The sequence below is a fragment of the Glycine max genome, chromosome 17, assembly GCF_000004515.6.
Source record: "Glycine max cultivar Williams 82 chromosome 17, Glycine_max_v4.0, whole genome shotgun sequence".
In the NCBI taxonomy this organism is placed as follows: Eukaryota; Viridiplantae; Streptophyta; class Magnoliopsida; order Fabales; family Fabaceae; genus Glycine; species Glycine max.
The window spans coordinates 8,141,284-8,157,082 of NC_038253.2; the positions used below are offsets into that span (position 1 = coordinate 8,141,284).

Sequence of the window (15,799 nt, forward strand, 5' to 3'; positions counted from 1 at the left end):
TATTAAAAACACATAACAATCAGTCATTAATTCCATCATTAATCTTCTTCTTCTTCTCTTATTATTAGAGCGAGGAAGTTCTTGCAAAGAAATTTTTTCACCTTTTTTCATGCAAATCACACTAAAAATTCAAGTAAAATATTTTCAAGAAGAACGACATGTATTTGAATTTTAAAAAAAAGGTATTTAATCACAATATGCTACAAATTAAAATATAATTCGATGTCTATGTAGAACATTTAAGCATCCTCGGAAAAGTGTATCTTTTTCACATGTAACTACTAATATATGATGAATATATTTTTTTTATTGGTTAAAATAACTATTGATAAATTGAAACACCTTCATGAAAAAAAAAACTTTTCACAAAAAATATTATAGTTAGGATAAATTAAGAGTGATTCACAAAGCAATGATACATAAATAATCACCTATTTTAAGCACTTAATTAATATCTCTCGTTTTTTTTCTATTTCTTCTTATCACATTATAAATCTATAATACTTATATTTGTTTTTTTTCTTTCTCTAGATGTTTTATAGCATGATAGATGTCCATCAAATATTATTCTTTAATTAAAATTATCAAGAATAATTTGTGCATCGTGTTACCCAACTCGTTAACAATTACTATTAGTATTTATTTAGTTTTCCGCAGCTTGCCACTGCTCCGCTCGCTAGTTATTCGAAAATCAAGTTGCTATCTTTCTCTCTCGTCAGCGATTACGAACTGAAGCAGCTCGAGAACATTTGCCGCAACGATGAGATGATGGCTTCTCTCAAACTCCGTGCCAAAGCCACCCAACTCTCCAATTTCAAGCGAAGTCAAACTCAGTTATTCTCTCTTGCGCTTGTTTCACTTTTCAATGATGAGAGATTTCAATAACATTGCTTTGGGGGATTCATTGTCAGGGTCCGAACCAAATCTTACATCTTGAAACCGGAAAAGAAATAAAAACCCAAAACCCTAATCGTCAGCAGACGCTCCCTTCGAACCAGGGGTATTTCACACCGAAACCGAACCTTCCGTTGTAAGCAGCTTGTTTCCTCTTTCCATGGCTGATGCTCGTGAAAGCAGATACTCTGATAGCTCCTTCCTTTATTCACTCATGGGTATGGCCCAAACCCAAAAGGAAGCCCAAGATGCTATTGCTAGCGTTGCACGGGTTGTTCCCGGAAGTATAACCGATGTCCGGTCTTTTCCTTCCAGTAATGTCAAGATGATCGCGGCAGCTAACAACATTGGGAATCTAGGGTTCTGGAATGTGGGACAAAGCGAGTTTCATTTATACTGTCCCCATTTGGCTTTCATTTCTGGGATATTGATTCAACCGCATTGCTTCTCCAAGGTACCATGCTGTGTCTGAATCTGTAAAGTTTCTTATTTAACTTTTACCCATTATTTATTAGTTACCTTGAGACTCAAACTATATAACTACATAGTGTTGTTTTATGGAAATTGTTTTCTCATACTGGTAAAATTTGCTCACTTGGATGTACCGGAAATGCACTCTTTTGGTCTAATTGTCATAGACAGATAATGCATTTTAACCGTGCTTCTCTACCATGTTTTTGTTAGATGCATACTGTCCTTAGCGGGGGATTTGGGATTAAAGTGGAAGCAAAGGAGGAAATAAGCTTTGTTTGACAGCTGCAAAATCACCTCTTGCCCGTCTACGTTCCTAATCACTGCACATTGTATCGTATATGTTTCGGAGTATTCACCAATATATATGTGTGTGTTTTAGGAGTTCGATTGTGAATGTAATTTTAGCAAATTGCAGTGAAGTTTCAGCTTCTCGGGCTTATAACTTCATTTGGCTGAATAGAATAACTATGCTTGTGGTTTACCTTGTATCCCAGCCTTGACATAATTATGATTGAATTAATTTGTTCCTTCATCAATCAATCAATATTCCTCACTTTATTTTGTCTGCTTTACATTTTGTTAGTTGCAGAATTGTCCGATGCTGTGAACAATTATATATGCAGATATACACTAGTTGCTATGATGGAATTCTTCGGCTAATGGATACTGAGAAGGAAATCTTTGATCTGGTATTTGAGAGTGACGAAAGTATATATGCTCTCTCTCAATCAACAAATGAGACAAACTGCCTATATCTTGGTGAGGGTTCTGGTGCCTGCACCTGGGATTTGAGATATACTGATGGGGATAAACTTGCCGCCTTGAGAATATTTACCCACAAAAGAGGTGTGCAATCTGCTTACTTCTCTCCTTCTGGATGTAGCCTGGCAACTACAAGGTATGGAGTTTCTTCCATTCTAAAAATTACTTCTTTTCAATACTGAAAATATGGTATGTTGTGGGTATTGCTTACTTATGTAGTAGTCTTTTATTTTTCATTATTCACTAGCCGACCTCACCTAGTGGAAAAAATATTGTCAGGCATCATGTAACCAACTTCACCTAATAAGGAAAAGCTTTTGTTGTTGGACTATCTTTAGAAGTGCATATTAATTTGATTCCAACGGTATTGAATTGAACCTGGTTTTTACCTAATTGTGACTTTGACTGGATGGGGTTAATATATTCTCTTGATGCAGTGCAGACGCCACTATTGGTATTTACAGTGGAGTTAACTTAGAGGATGGAGCTGTTATTCATCTTAACAATCAGAATAGTACATACCTCTCTACTTTGAGTTATGGTTTCTCGGGAAGTATCTGAAGGTTGACTTGCCATGCTTCTCTTTTACCATTTGCTTAACTTCCCCATTCTGCAAAAGTATTTTCAATTCAAAGTTTGGGATTTAAACTCTTTAGAGCTGATATTTACATTTCAAATAAGCTTCACTCTTCATAAGTTGAAAGGAATTTATTTCAAATAAGCTGAAACTTGTGTAGTTATAAAACGGATTTGTGATGCGACTGCAATCTTGTTGATACCTTATAAATTGCGGACTTATTTGTGAGCTTGATTTTGTGGTAGCAGAGCGAAATGGGGTTGGAATGACTCATATCTCTTCCTTGGAAATACGAACAGAGGAGTTGATGTCCTCTCAGCAGTTCAAAGGAAGCAGTTATGACTCTTGCGAGCCCGCACATGTCTGTCAATCCGTACAGATTAGATAGACATTCATACGAGGTTGGGATGCTTGTAGGATGTACAAGTGGAGGCCAGGTTTGTATTTGGATGTCGCTCTAGGATTTGTATTTAATGTGCACTTCAATTGTTTGGAACTGCGCCCAAGGAGCAAAATGACATGTCTTTTTTATTTTATTTTTAAGCAAGGTACTCCATAGTCGAAAGTCATAAGAGTAATTTTTGAAGGTTAGAGATGATCGAAATGAATTTTGTCTCTTCGAACAAAGTCTTTTTCATATGCATAGCCTGAGAATCGAATTTCTATTAACATACTCAAGGAATCTAGTCATTTATCAACTATATTGGATCTTGTTAGTGCAAAATACATCTCTAACTCAACAGTATATTTTGTGGTATATTTTGTTGGACGTGGGTGAACTACTAATAGCTTCCAAACATACTAATAGGTTCTGATTCAGACCGTTTTCATGTGACTTGTGAACTGTGAAGTATTATGGAATATGCTTACCTCCGCTGGAACTTGAATTGACTAGACGTGATTTCACTTAATAGTCTGTGGCTGGTTTCATGATGAATTTTCTTGAATTAATGTAAAAAAAACTTCGTCCCATTGTCCAGAGGCTCTTCGCTATGCGAAGGTATGGGGGAAGAATTTTCTTGAATTAATGTGATCTTAGATAATTTTTTGCATATTTTGGTTCCCCATTGAGATTGATTCCAAGTCTAAATTTAATTGAAACAATTTCAGATAGATTTTACATTTGATAAAAAAAAATATACTGAGTTTACTAGTTTTTTTTATAATAAAAATATTCAAGTACAATTCACATAACGTCTAAATTAAATTTAACTAAAATTAATTTTTCAAAATTAACTTTGTTTAAAATTAATTTTGTTAGTTCTCTTTGAAACGCAGTCTATTATTGGGCCATTATTAGCCATGATTCATAGATTGTCATTTATAATGTAAAAATGACCTTTTTGAGTATTTTTGGGTGTTTAGATGAAAATTGACTGACTAAAATTATAAAATAAGATTCTTTTAGTGATCAAAACTGGTAAAAATTTACTTATAAGGACTAAAATCATAAAATAAATATATTATTTTAGATACTAAAATATTCACGGAAACCACAAGGGCCGAAGATGAGTATGAGATGATCACAAATTTATCATGCATTTATACATTGTGTTCATGTTTTTTTTTTTTTTTTTACAAATTCTTTTCGTTTAGCATTACTAACTTAATAAGAATGGGATACATTTCAATTATACTAAGAGGAAGATTTTCAAGAGCTGTGACCGGGATTAGGTATCTTTTGAATTGAGTTTTATTTAATAATAATGATTGAGTAATGCTAAACGAAAATAATTTATACAAAAAACACATGAACTCAAAGTATAAATGCATGATCATTTAAAGAAGAATGGTAGTATCAGAAATCATTTTTATGATGAAATAACACTAGCCACCACGTAACATTGGTTGACATTCGTACAACTAAAATCTGTACATTAATAACTTTCCTTAATAATACTAACCACCACTTAATAAATTGATCATTACCAATCACATTTAGCTGTATTTTTATTGATTGAACTTAATTATCTACTTAACGTTTTTAGTCTTTAGTCTTTAAACCACACAAGATCTATACGGAAAAACTAATCCTGTACGTTGAAATTAGTGATTAAATAAAATTTCAGAAAGTTTTAACTTAAAAAATCAAACCACTGTCAATTGAACTAACGTTTAGATTGTAACTAACAAGCCACGGTTACGTTAACTTAAACATAAACAAAATCCAACGAATTGTTTATTATTTAATTTCCCGCCAGGTGTGGGTTCGCGCCAAAAACCCTCTCCTATATAAAAAAAAAAAAACCCGTAAACCAAGCCATCTCTTACAGTGATTCATTCGAAAACCAAATCCCTAATTTTCTCTCTCTTCAATGGCGCCGCAGAAACTCAACGATTACGAACGGAAGCGACTCGAGAACATTCGCCGCAACGATGAAATGATGGCTGCCCTCAAACTCCACTCCAAAGCCACCCAACTCTCCAACTTCAAGCGTAGTCAAAGGTATTCACTTTTTCTTCTTTTCTCTTATTTCACTTTTCACTCGTGAGAGGTTTGAACTTCCGTAACTTAACATTGTGTTTTTTCGGAATCTTCACTTTTTTGTCAGGGTTGGAACCAAATCCTACAACATGAAATCGGAAAAGAAACCCAAAACCGAAACCCCAATTGTGATTAGGCGCTCCCTCCGAACAAGAGGTATTCCGCCAGATTCCAAAGGTCTTGTCGGAGATTCCGTGGGCCCCACCACTCCCACTAAAACTAAACCTTCCGTTGTTAATTTGGGTCCTATTTCCATGGCTGATGCTCGTGAAAGCGCTCACTCTGATAGCTCCTTCGTTGAATCACTCATGGGTATGGCCCAATTGGAAGCCCAAGATGTTAGGGTTGAAAAAGAGAAAGTGGAGGCTTCCCTTGGGTTGGAATCTCTGTATTTGGATCCCAAGAATATTGCGCGGGTTGTTCCTGGAAGGATAACCAGTTTGCGATTTTTTCCGTCCAGTAGTGTCAAAATGGTCGCGGTGGGTAACAAGTTTGGGAATGTCGGGTTCTGGAATGTGGGAGGAAGTGAAGTTCATTTATACCGACCCCATCGAGCTCCCATTTCTGGGATCCTGATTCAACCACATTGCTTCTCCAAGGTACCACCATGATGTGTCTGAATTTCCAACAATTACTGTCTATTTGTCAAGTTTCTTTTGGTCTATTTGTCATACACTGTTAATCCATGCATGCATGCATGCATGTTAACTGTGTTTCTCTAGCATGTTTTTGTTAGATGCATTCTGTCATTAGCAGTGGATTTCAGGTTAAAGTGGAAGCAAAGGAGGAAAGTGTTAGCTTTTTGGGCTTATATTTTGATTTGGTTGAATATAATTACTATGTTTGTGGTTTACCTTTTACCCCAGTCTAGACATATTTATGGTTGAATTAATTTGTTTCTGGGGTCAATCAGTATTCCCCACTTTATTTTGTCTGCTTTACAATTTTGTTAGTTGCAGAATTGTCTGATGCTGTGAACAATTTTATATGCAGATATACACAAGTTGCTATGATGGAATTCTCCGGCTAATGGATGTTGAGAAGGAAATCTTTGATCTGGTATTTGAGTGTGATGAAAGTATATATGCTCTCTCTCTACCAACGAATGAGACAAACTGCCTATATCTTGCTGAGGGTTATGGAGGTTTGACTATTTGGGATAACAGGATTGGAAAACGTTCATCACACTGGGTTTTGCATGAAAGTAGGATTAACACCATAGATTTCAACTGTGAAAACCCTCATATTGTAGCTACTAGTTCCACTGATGGAACTGCCTGCACCTGGGATTTGAGATATACTGATGGGGATAAGCTCAGAGCCTTGAGGACATTTACCCACAAAAGATCTGTGCAATCTGCTTACTTCTCTCCTTCTGGATGTAGCCTGGCAACTACAAGGTATGGAGCTTGTTCCTTTATAAAAATTACTACTTTTCAATACTGAAAATATGGTATATTGTGGGTATGCTTACTTTGTGGTATGTGGTCTTCTGTTTTCATTATTCACCAACTATAGAAGTGCTTGGTAACTTGATTCCAAAACATTATTAGTTATCCAACTGTATTGGACCTGGTTTTTACCTAATTGTGATTTTGACTGGATGGGCTTAATATAATCTCTCGATCAGCTTGGACAACACAATTGGTATTTACAGTGGAGTTAACTTGGAGGATGCAGCTGTTATTAATCATAACAATCTGACTGGCAGATGGCTTTCTACTTTCAGGTATGGTTTCTGGGGAACTATCTTAAGATTGACTTGTTATTTTGCCGTCTGCTTAACTTCCCCATCCTGCAAAAGTATTTGCAAATCAAAAGCTTGGGATTTTAAACTCTCAAGAGCTGATTTTTACATTTCAATTAAGCTTCCACTCTTCACAAGTAGAAAAGAATTTATTTGATCGGCATAAGCTGAAACTTGTGTGTAGTTATTATAATGCAAACTTGTTGATACCTTATAAATTGCCAACTTATTCTAAAAAAAGCACTTGACTTTTGTGAGCTTTTGTGGTAGCAGAGCAAAATGGGGTTGGGATGACTCATATCTCTTTGTTGGAAACATGAAAAGAGGAGTTGATGTTGTCTCATCAGTTGAAAGGAAAATAGTTATGACTCTAGAGAGCCAGCACATGTCTGCCATTCCTTGCAGATTTGATACACACTCTTACGAGGTTGGGATGCTAGCAGGAGCTACAAGTGGAGGCCAGGTTTATATTTGGACGTCGCGCTAGGATAGGATGTTTATTTAATATCCACTTCTGTAGTATGTTTTTATAAAATGAAACTTCAATAGTTTCTGATTCCAGACTGTTTTCATGTGACACGTGAAATATTTCCTAATATGCTAATTACGTCTGAAGGCCAATGTTTTTAGCTTCCTCCTCTTTTATTTGCATGCAAAAGTTTGTTGCATTAAACAACAAATAAGATAATATTCATAATACAAAATATTAAAAAAACTTAAATATATTTTTTTTTCTTGAAATTTAGTTTTTATTTTGTTCCTATAATTTTTTTTTGTTTTATTCCTTACAAATGTGTTCTTTTGTTTTCATTCTTAAAGCGTTTTAAATAATGTTTTGAACAATGAAATAAGTGATATTTAAAATCTTTTGAGGATGAAAAATAAAATAAATATATTTTGTAAGAATTAAAACATAATTTTTTTTGCAGGAATTTCAAATCTTTAAAAATTAATAAAGTTAAAGAAGAAAATAATAAAAAGTGTATACACACTATTAATAAATATTATTTCTATTTTTATTTATAAGATTCAATTACTTTAATATCAAGAAAAATTATTAATTTAATTGATAATAATAAATATGTTCAAAATTTATATTTTATTTTAAATTATCCTCATCGTTACTATTCATCTTTTCCTTCTAATTGTTTGTAGGTACAATTAATTAATTAATAGTAATTCAATCTAAATCATTAATACAAAAAATTATAGATTGAGGCTTGTAACAAAACTAAGTCTAATAAATAAGAATGTAGGTATTACGAGTATTTCTTAAATAATTTTATTATTTTTAAAGCGTTTATTTGATTTAACTTTTAAATGTTTTTTCTCTCTCCCTCTAGTAGTAAAACAAATAAAAATATTAAAATTTGAAATTCAAAAATTAATTAAACTATATATTCATAAATATTTAGATTTACTTAATTAGTAACATTTATTCAGAACATATTGTGAAATAAAATCGTACTTATGTTCAAATTGGAAACCATTTTTAACTATTACTGTATTAAATTGAGATTATTAGGAAAAGTAATTGAATATATATGATTTTAAGTGAAGAAAAAAAAGCATGTTTATATTAGGATAAAATATTATAAATTTAATTTAATACACTTTTTTATCTTATGTATTCAATGCATACGTTAAGAGTATTAAATATACATTCTTAAATAAATATTTTTCAGCAAAAAACTATACTTTTATTTTTTTATGATCATGCTATAATTCATTCTAAAATTGTTAATAATTACATTTTTTATTAGAGTGTGTTTGAATAGAGAATTTTAACTCAGGAAAGTAATCTATCAAAGAATTTGAATTTTTGTTATTTAGAATTTATTGTTTGGATGCTTTTTATGAAAAATTTAAAATTTTGAAATTTTAAAACAGAATTTTAAACAACTAAAAATTTGGAATTTCAATTTAATATCGATCAAGTGTGAGCACAGAGGAACACACATATAACTAGTACACCAATCATATTTTCTCTTTTTTTTCATTCATATTTTTCATCCTCATAATTTTAATTTTTTTATCCAAACACAAAATTTTGAAAATAAAAGAATTTCAATTGAAATATTTGAAATTCTTAGAATTTAAAATTTCTCAAAATTTTAAATTTCTCCATCCAAACACACTCTTATATTAATTCTTTCATTTTCAGAATGAATGCAAGTTATTAATTATAATTATGTTTTCATTATTTTTATAATACATTTTTTTTATTAAAATTTAAAAACAATTTAATATATTTTATGATTACCAAAAATTATTACAATAATTTAAGAATTTCCAAAAGTGGGTTATTTTAACTTCTTTTCTGACTTCTCTTTTTAAAATATAAAAAATCCTTCAATTAACATATAAATACTATTGCTTTTAAAAAATTTCTAAAAACGTGTCATTACAAGAATCATTAGATCAGCAATCAAATGCTCAGCTTATGACCTGAAAAGACAATAAGGATTTTTTTTTTAGCCAGTAATAAGGATAGATGCAATTTGTTTTGAAATAACGATTGGGACGAAGCAGTTTGCACGATCAAAATAGGTTTAAAAATTAGACATTCACTGTTTTTGCAACACAAAAGAATATTACATGGGACTTGAATTATATAAGGAAAAAGCTCATCGAACCTTACAAAGGAGAAAAGCCTAAAAATAGACAAAATTTAGATAAACAGGACACTACTGCCTAAAATCCTTTGAATTTTGAAATCCCTTAGCATTCTGATTTCTGCATACACTACTGCCTAATGTGTAAAGCATAGATTTATCATGCTTTTCTAAATACAACACGCCTTTCTCTCTTGTACTCTATTTCATCTCTCTGGTGCATGATTATAAGAGCTCTTCTCACCTGCAAAACCAAACAATAAAAATATTAACGAGTCTTGCTGATAAACTGAGATGCCAACGGAAAAAAAAAAGCAACCACACAAAAAACTGCTTCAAACTGTAACCGAGTTTTGAGCAGTATTATGGTTCATGCAATAAGTCTGAATATCTGCTGGACTTGCCAGTTGTTAAGAATGTCATTTAATGTTGGTGATTTTGGTGTTTGCGTTGTGCTCATAATGGACAAGACACCAGCAAATTTCCAAAAGACACAAATCCAGCATTAACAGTTTAAAACGTGCATCTTTTAAAAGTTGGAACCAAGTGGTGACATAAAATTCAGGTTTATAAGCTATGAGACCATCTTTTCAGTTAAGTGGCTATTTGGAACTTACAATAGATTCATTCATCCCCATTCTGCTGAGGTCATCAATCAGCCTTCTTTCCGATATGTGGTTTCCAATTCCAATTCTTCTCTTTATCTGTGTTTCAGCTTGCTGCTCACAATGTAAAGTAATCCATTAGGATATTAAGCTAGATGAACAAGACGGTCTATGTCTATCACAAGACAAACCTTTATCTCATTTGCCATATCAGGTGTAAGATTTATTTGTTGGTTTATTCCTGACTTGGCTGCATCCATTGTTGACACGGTGAAAAGCCTTACTGCTTCTTGCACATTCTCCTCAGTAGCAAGATGAGATCTGGTGCAAGAATTAATCATCGTACATTTTGTCAAAAGAAAGATGCATGGACCATCAAAAGAATAAAACAAAAAAACACTCCAAAAAGGGAAAAACAGAAGAAAGATGATTAATATAACAAAATTTACTAATTTTGGCCAAGCTAAACATATTTAGGGAACATCACATGCAAATGCAATGGCGGAATCATGAAACTTGTTTTCAGTCAAAAGCATAGATCAGTAACACTTCATACTGTCGCTCCATACTACCACATTATTGAACCAATTGATCTACTAGCCACAAAATAGAAAATTTAGGAAAGCCACTTAAGAAATTTGAGCCCTATTTATGTAAACATTTTCTGGATACATTTTATGAAAAATGTGTTCTGATTGTTAGCAGTGCACTAAAACTACTTAACAAATTTGGATGACAACATGCATTATAAGCCCCATGATAGCAAATGAAATTTCTTACACCAAAGATAGTAAATCCCATGCAGGCACTGACTGTATTCATATTTTTTCATGAAATTGCACTAAGAGTTTCGGATAAAAGGTACAAAGTGTAATAAAGAATAACAGCAATACTTACAGTTTCATCTTTGCAAGTGCCTCACTCAACCTAACAATAGCTTCCAGCTGCCTCACAGTAATTGGTATTGCTGCAGCTTCTCCAGTTTCATTCGCTTGTTGTCTCATATCCTGTATATTTTTTTTTTCAAAAAATAAAAAAGTGAATTTATGTTCCTTAAAGAAGATCCATTAACATCAGATCAGCATTCACAGGAGAATTATGGCAACATAGTACCAAATGGATATTAATTCAGGAAGGACATCCAGAGAAAAAAAAAGACCCAATGGTCTCCAACATCTTCAATAACCAGATCAAATCTAAAGGCCAAAACAAATTTCTCTACATTAATTGAAAACATATTCATGATACCTGTCTGATTTTCACATAATGATTCTGCAATAATGTTGTTGCTGATTCAGATAGACGAGGGTGGCATTGAGTTCGACAATATTGTAAATACCTATTTAGATAAAAGCTCAAAGTTCATTCTCTCAAATGATTGAAAGAACTGGATGAAAAGTCCACTGCTAAGTTCATAGATATTGCATACCTCTTCAGCCAATTCTCTTCTTTCAAAGTTCTGCTCTCTCCCATCCTTCCACCAGCTGATTTATGGACCTTTATGATATGATTAGCTATTATCTGCAAACATCAATCATCCAGACCTGAGAACTATTACAAATCAAGCCTTATGCAAAAACTACTGTATTTCTGTATGGTCTGCAAAACTAGTCCTACACCACATTTGCTGATTGTTAAATATTACACTAGATAACTGTTACAAAAAAAATCTGGATAAAATGTTTGTTTAAATGATTATGACACAACATATGGAAAACAAATTTGACACAGCATGACTTCAAAGGACAAGGTGCACTCAAAGGTAGCAAAGTACCATAAGAACAGAGATATAAAACAATCACTTACCTTGTCTTGACTGTACATTCTGACGTCTTTCACGATGAAAATTAAATCAAACCTAGAAAGAATAGTTGTCTGCAAGTCAATGTTATCCTGTGCAGTCTGGAAAAACATTCAAGGCAGCTATCAGTCTCTTGTAATGACTATTATGCTTTGTTACATACAGAAAAAAGATAAAAGAGAGTTATGATAGTAGACCTTAAGATCATCGTATCGGCCTGATGGAGGGTTGGCAGCAGCAAGAACTGAAGTCCTTGAATTAAGAACAGTTGTTATTCCTGCTTTGGCTATAGATATAGTTTGTTGTTCCATGGCCTCATGAATGGCAACTCTACATCATAGAAACCATATAAAATTTCGTCTTAAATCAACAATGATGACCTAGAAATCAAAATGTCAGACACCAAGTACCTGTCTTCTGGCCTCATCTTATCAAACTCGTCAATGCAGACAACACCTCCATCGGCCAAGACCATAGCCCCTCCTTCAAGATAAAACTCACGCTAAAGAGACCATAGAACATGAATCAGAGACTTGTAAAGAAAATTGATGGAGGTCAAGCTTATGATTATACCTCAACAAGTAGTATAGTAGAAATTTGCGATCTAATACAAACAGTTTAGGAAGGTAAGAACTTACAGTGCCGCTATCTTGGATTACAGAAGCGGTTAGGCCAGCTGCTGATGAGCCTTTTCCAGAAGTATAAACAGCAATAGGGGCAGTCTTTTCAACAAACTTCAGAAACTGTAAAAAAGGTAATGGTCAACTCACAGGAGAAAACAAGCTACAATGTGAACGAAAAAATGAAAATGGCAGTGGCCCAATAGGTTTTTAACAACTCAATTGCCACAAATTAATTAAAAAATTGGTCTGGCAAAATATATATACACATAAAACTAACCTGTGACTTTGCTGTAGATGGATCACCCAGAAGCAATACATTGATATCACCTCTTAACCGGACTCCATCAGGCAAATTCTGTTTGCAAAGAAATTGGTCATAGGATCATAAATGGTAGGCCCTAAGATTTATGTTATTCTCCAATAAAATAAATGGATATTCATAGATAATGGTATACCTTTCTTGACCCTCCAAACAGAAGACAGGCAACAGCCTTTTTGACATCATCGTGCCCAAATATAGAGGGAGCAATCATGGAGCAGATATTTTTATACGCATCAGGTTCAGCAGCAAATTTTTTGAATTCTTCTATCTGCAAACAATAACCTCATTTGTAGGGGACTATGATATTGAGTAGGATTGAAAAATCAGTTTGGGTTCATAAAATGGGGAAAGGGAAAGAAAAGTATGCTACAACCCAATAAAGAGTAGGGTAATCATAACTGGTATACAGTATTTGGAGGGAAAAGGTAAATACTTCAAACAAGATACTCATGAAGTTACATTGGAAGTAAAGTTTCACGTGACAAATTCAGCTAAGATGTGATATTCATGGAGGCAATTGGCAATTGACAAGGTATAAAGCAGGGAAGAAGTCAATTTATAGTTGTTTCAGGTTTCACTACTTACCTCATCTTGTGTAAATGCAGCTGGACCCCGAGAATTGGTCTCATTTGTTTCTTCTATTCCTACAACCCTAATATAAGGCTGTCTAATTGCAACTGCTCCTTTGTTACTGCATATAACAAAATATATTTGAAGCCAGACATTAACTACAGATGGGGGAATGAAAAAAAATTAAATATACAAAAATAAAAATGGTGATGAATCTCACGATGTATTAGAGTTAGAAGCCTGGTAGATACTAAAAATTCCCATGATTGTCAATCTTGAGCCAGGCACCACTGTCTGAACCAGATGTCGATCAAGAGAGAGAAGCAGGTTTCTAGGAAGTTCTCCAGTTGGAACATCCTTCAATAATCACAGCATTGCAAATGCTTATAATTTCAAGTGACTTAAAAGTTTTTTTTAAAATCAAATTTGTATTACTACTACCTCTGGATTTTCTTGCATCTTCAAAGTTTGTTGATCAACATATCTGCTCTTGTCAGGAACCACGAGCCAGGGATCAATTGGACAAGGTTCTTCACCAGGCTACAAAAATCCTTTATCTCGTAAGAGACATCCCAAAATAAAAAATAAAAAAAGTAAAGCATATCATGTATCATGCAAAACAAAACATAAGACAGAACTAAACCTGAGGAACATGATCACAAGATCGAGGAACAATTGCTCCCCCAAGTCCTGGCCGACATGGAACCTGTTTCCCCTTCTTACAATTTTTACATATCAAGGTAACATAAGTGGCCTTTGCCTTAGTTCTGGATGCAGCAATAGTAATCCCAGCAATTTTAACAAGCTTTGATATATATTGAGCCTATAGAAAGAAAACCCCAATATGAGATTTGCTGATGCAATGCCAAGAAATTTCAGGCAACTAAAAAACGTCTCAATTTTAATAATAAACACAAAAATCACAATGAAACCCACTTACCCCGAGCGATCTCATCGACACTGGATCCTCTTTGGATGTGAGCAGAATCTGAACATCACCAGGCGTCTGATCCTCCATATCTCCGGTATCCCCAGCCACCTTCGTCTTTAAATTCACGAGAACCTGAGCCGCTGCTGTTTCGAACTAAAACATCAAAAACAAAAGAAAAAGGTTAAAATGGAAAACAAGTGCAGTTGGGTAGAGAGAGAGAGAGGGAGGAAGAAAGAGAGAGCAGTACCAAGGGCAAGACATCGGCGGGGTTAGAGCGGAGTTTCGCGGGAAGCTCGGAGTCGAAGGTGTCGAGATCTCCCATATCGACGAGAAGGAACTTAGGGTTGTGGATGAGACTCTCTCTGTAAGGGAAGACATTGTTGGTTGTCTCGAAGTTTCGGATGAATTCCTTGAATTTCTGGATGAGAGTGTGGTTGGAATCAGTGCCAGCTTCACCGCGGGCGCCGGCACCGTCGTCGCCGGCGAGGGCCTGGTCGCTGTAGTAGACGGCTCCTTCGTCCCAGCCTGACATCTTCTCTAAATCTCGTTAGGGTTTCAGTTTTATTCAATTGAAGGAATGGAACAAAGAAAGAGACTAAGAAGAACACTCTCTGAAGAACGTTAGGGTAGGAATTTGTTCGATTGAAGGAAGGGGGAGAAAGAAAGAAAGAGAATACGAAGAAGCGTGATTTTGGCGGGAAAGCTATGGCGGGAAAGTATTGGCGGGGTGTTAGTGTGACACTGATGTTGGCACGTGCGCAGTGATGTATCTATATATTTATAAACTTAATTATATTTTTTTCCTTAATTTTTTAATTTTAACAAATTTTGCTCCCAAATTAATCTAACACATTTTATCTTTTATTTCTTAACAAACTTATAAATTTTAATTTTTATTATTTGTTTGTTAATTAGTGTAACAGTTGAAAGTAAAATTTGTAAAAAAAGTTGGGTATAAATTTTTAAAAAAAATTAAAGATAAAAACTATAATTATGAAAAAGATAAGATGAAAAAAGGTAAAACTTTTAAGTTTATTAAAGAAATAAGGAATAAAATACACTTAAAAATTAATAAATTGTGTGTAAAAAATATAATTAAGTTCATTTTGTATAAGGGTGAGCGTTTATAGTATATGTACCTTTATATGTCTAATTTTTTTATTTATTTTGGAATATCCGCCATCATTTATTAAATTCGAATTTGATGATATGGGAAATATGATTGAGACAAATTGATTTATTGATGAGATATATTAATTTTAATCTTAATATTATGTATGGTTAAATTGTCAAATAAAATAAACATACAATTTAAATTAAGGTATTTTTCATAATATATTTTAATATAAATTAAATAAAAAATTATTATTTAAACATAATTTTTCAAACAAAT

At 33.5% G+C, this 15,799-nt stretch overlaps 3 protein-coding genes across 3 annotated transcripts; 2 read left to right on the forward strand and 1 right to left on the reverse strand.

Annotated features, from left to right (window-relative positions):
- The first annotated feature begins 661 nt into the window (after window positions 1-661).
- LOC100817641 (uncharacterized) lies at window positions 662-2,949 on the forward strand. The gene is made up of 3 exons (XM_041011141.1): window positions 662-1,348; window positions 1,579-2,266; window positions 2,568-2,949. The coding sequence occupies exons 2-3, from the start codon at window positions 1,986-1,988 to the stop codon at window positions 2,689-2,691; spliced, it is 405 nt and encodes a 134-aa protein (XP_040867075.1). The 5' UTR covers window positions 662-1,348; window positions 1,579-1,985; the 3' UTR covers window positions 2,692-2,949.
- Window positions 2,950-4,957: 2,008 nt separating this feature from the next.
- Window positions 4,958-7,560, forward strand: LOC100778960 (WD repeat-containing protein 76). Its single transcript, XM_003549650.5, has 5 exons — window positions 4,958-5,153; window positions 5,260-5,791; window positions 6,186-6,592; window positions 6,823-6,921; window positions 7,213-7,560. Exons 1-5 carry the CDS (start codon window positions 5,023-5,025, stop codon window positions 7,424-7,426), a joined length of 1,383 nt encoding a protein of 460 aa, XP_003549698.1. The 5' UTR covers window positions 4,958-5,022; the 3' UTR covers window positions 7,427-7,560.
- A 1,926-nt stretch (window positions 7,561-9,486) lies between these two features.
- On the reverse strand, window positions 9,487-15,125 carry LOC100779483 (DNA replication licensing factor MCM5). Its single transcript, XM_003549651.4, has 18 exons — window positions 14,654-15,125; window positions 14,416-14,559; window positions 14,119-14,298; window positions 13,917-14,015; window positions 13,696-13,832; window positions 13,491-13,596; window positions 13,039-13,173; window positions 12,861-12,938; window positions 12,599-12,703; window positions 12,371-12,462; window positions 12,158-12,290; window positions 11,966-12,061; window positions 11,589-11,680; window positions 11,408-11,498; window positions 11,057-11,166; window positions 10,351-10,480; window positions 10,172-10,273; window positions 9,487-9,798 (listed from the first exon to the last, which is right to left on the reverse strand). The coding sequence occupies exons 1-18, from the start codon at window positions 14,936-14,938 to the stop codon at window positions 9,715-9,717; spliced, it is 2,199 nt and encodes a 732-aa protein (XP_003549699.1). The 5' UTR covers window positions 14,939-15,125; the 3' UTR covers window positions 9,487-9,714.
- Window positions 15,126-15,799: the final 674 nt, after the last annotated feature.

Excerpts from the sequence above, each read along its gene's own strand:
- LOC100817641 (XM_041011141.1), top strand. The coding sequence starts at position 1,986 with ATGCAGATATACACTAGTTGCTATGATGGAATTCTTCGGCTAATGGAT. Across the intron at positions 2,267-2,567 it reads TGTAGCCTGGCAACTACAAG|TGCAGACGCCACTATTGGTA; the intron begins GTATGGAGTTTC and ends CTCTTGATGCAG.
- LOC100778960 (XM_003549650.5), top strand. The coding sequence starts at position 5,023 with ATGGCGCCGCAGAAACTCAACGATTACGAACGGAAGCGACTCGAGAAC. Across the intron at positions 5,154-5,259 it reads AACTTCAAGCGTAGTCAAAG|GGTTGGAACCAAATCCTACA; the intron begins GTATTCACTTTT and ends CTTTTTTGTCAG. Across the intron at positions 5,792-6,185 it reads AACCACATTGCTTCTCCAAG|ATATACACAAGTTGCTATGA; the intron begins GTACCACCATGA and ends TTTTATATGCAG.
- LOC100779483 (XM_003549651.4), bottom strand. The coding sequence starts at position 14,938 with ATGTCAGGCTGGGACGAAGGAGCCGTCTACTACAGCGACCAGGCCCTC. Across the intron at positions 12,062-12,157 it reads GCCGATACGATGATCTTAAG|ACTGCACAGGATAACATTGA; the intron begins GTCTACTATCAT and ends ATGTTTTTCCAG. Across the intron at positions 11,167-11,407 it reads ATTATGTGAAAATCAGACAG|GATATGAGACAACAAGCGAA; the intron begins GTATCATGAATA and ends AAAAATATACAG.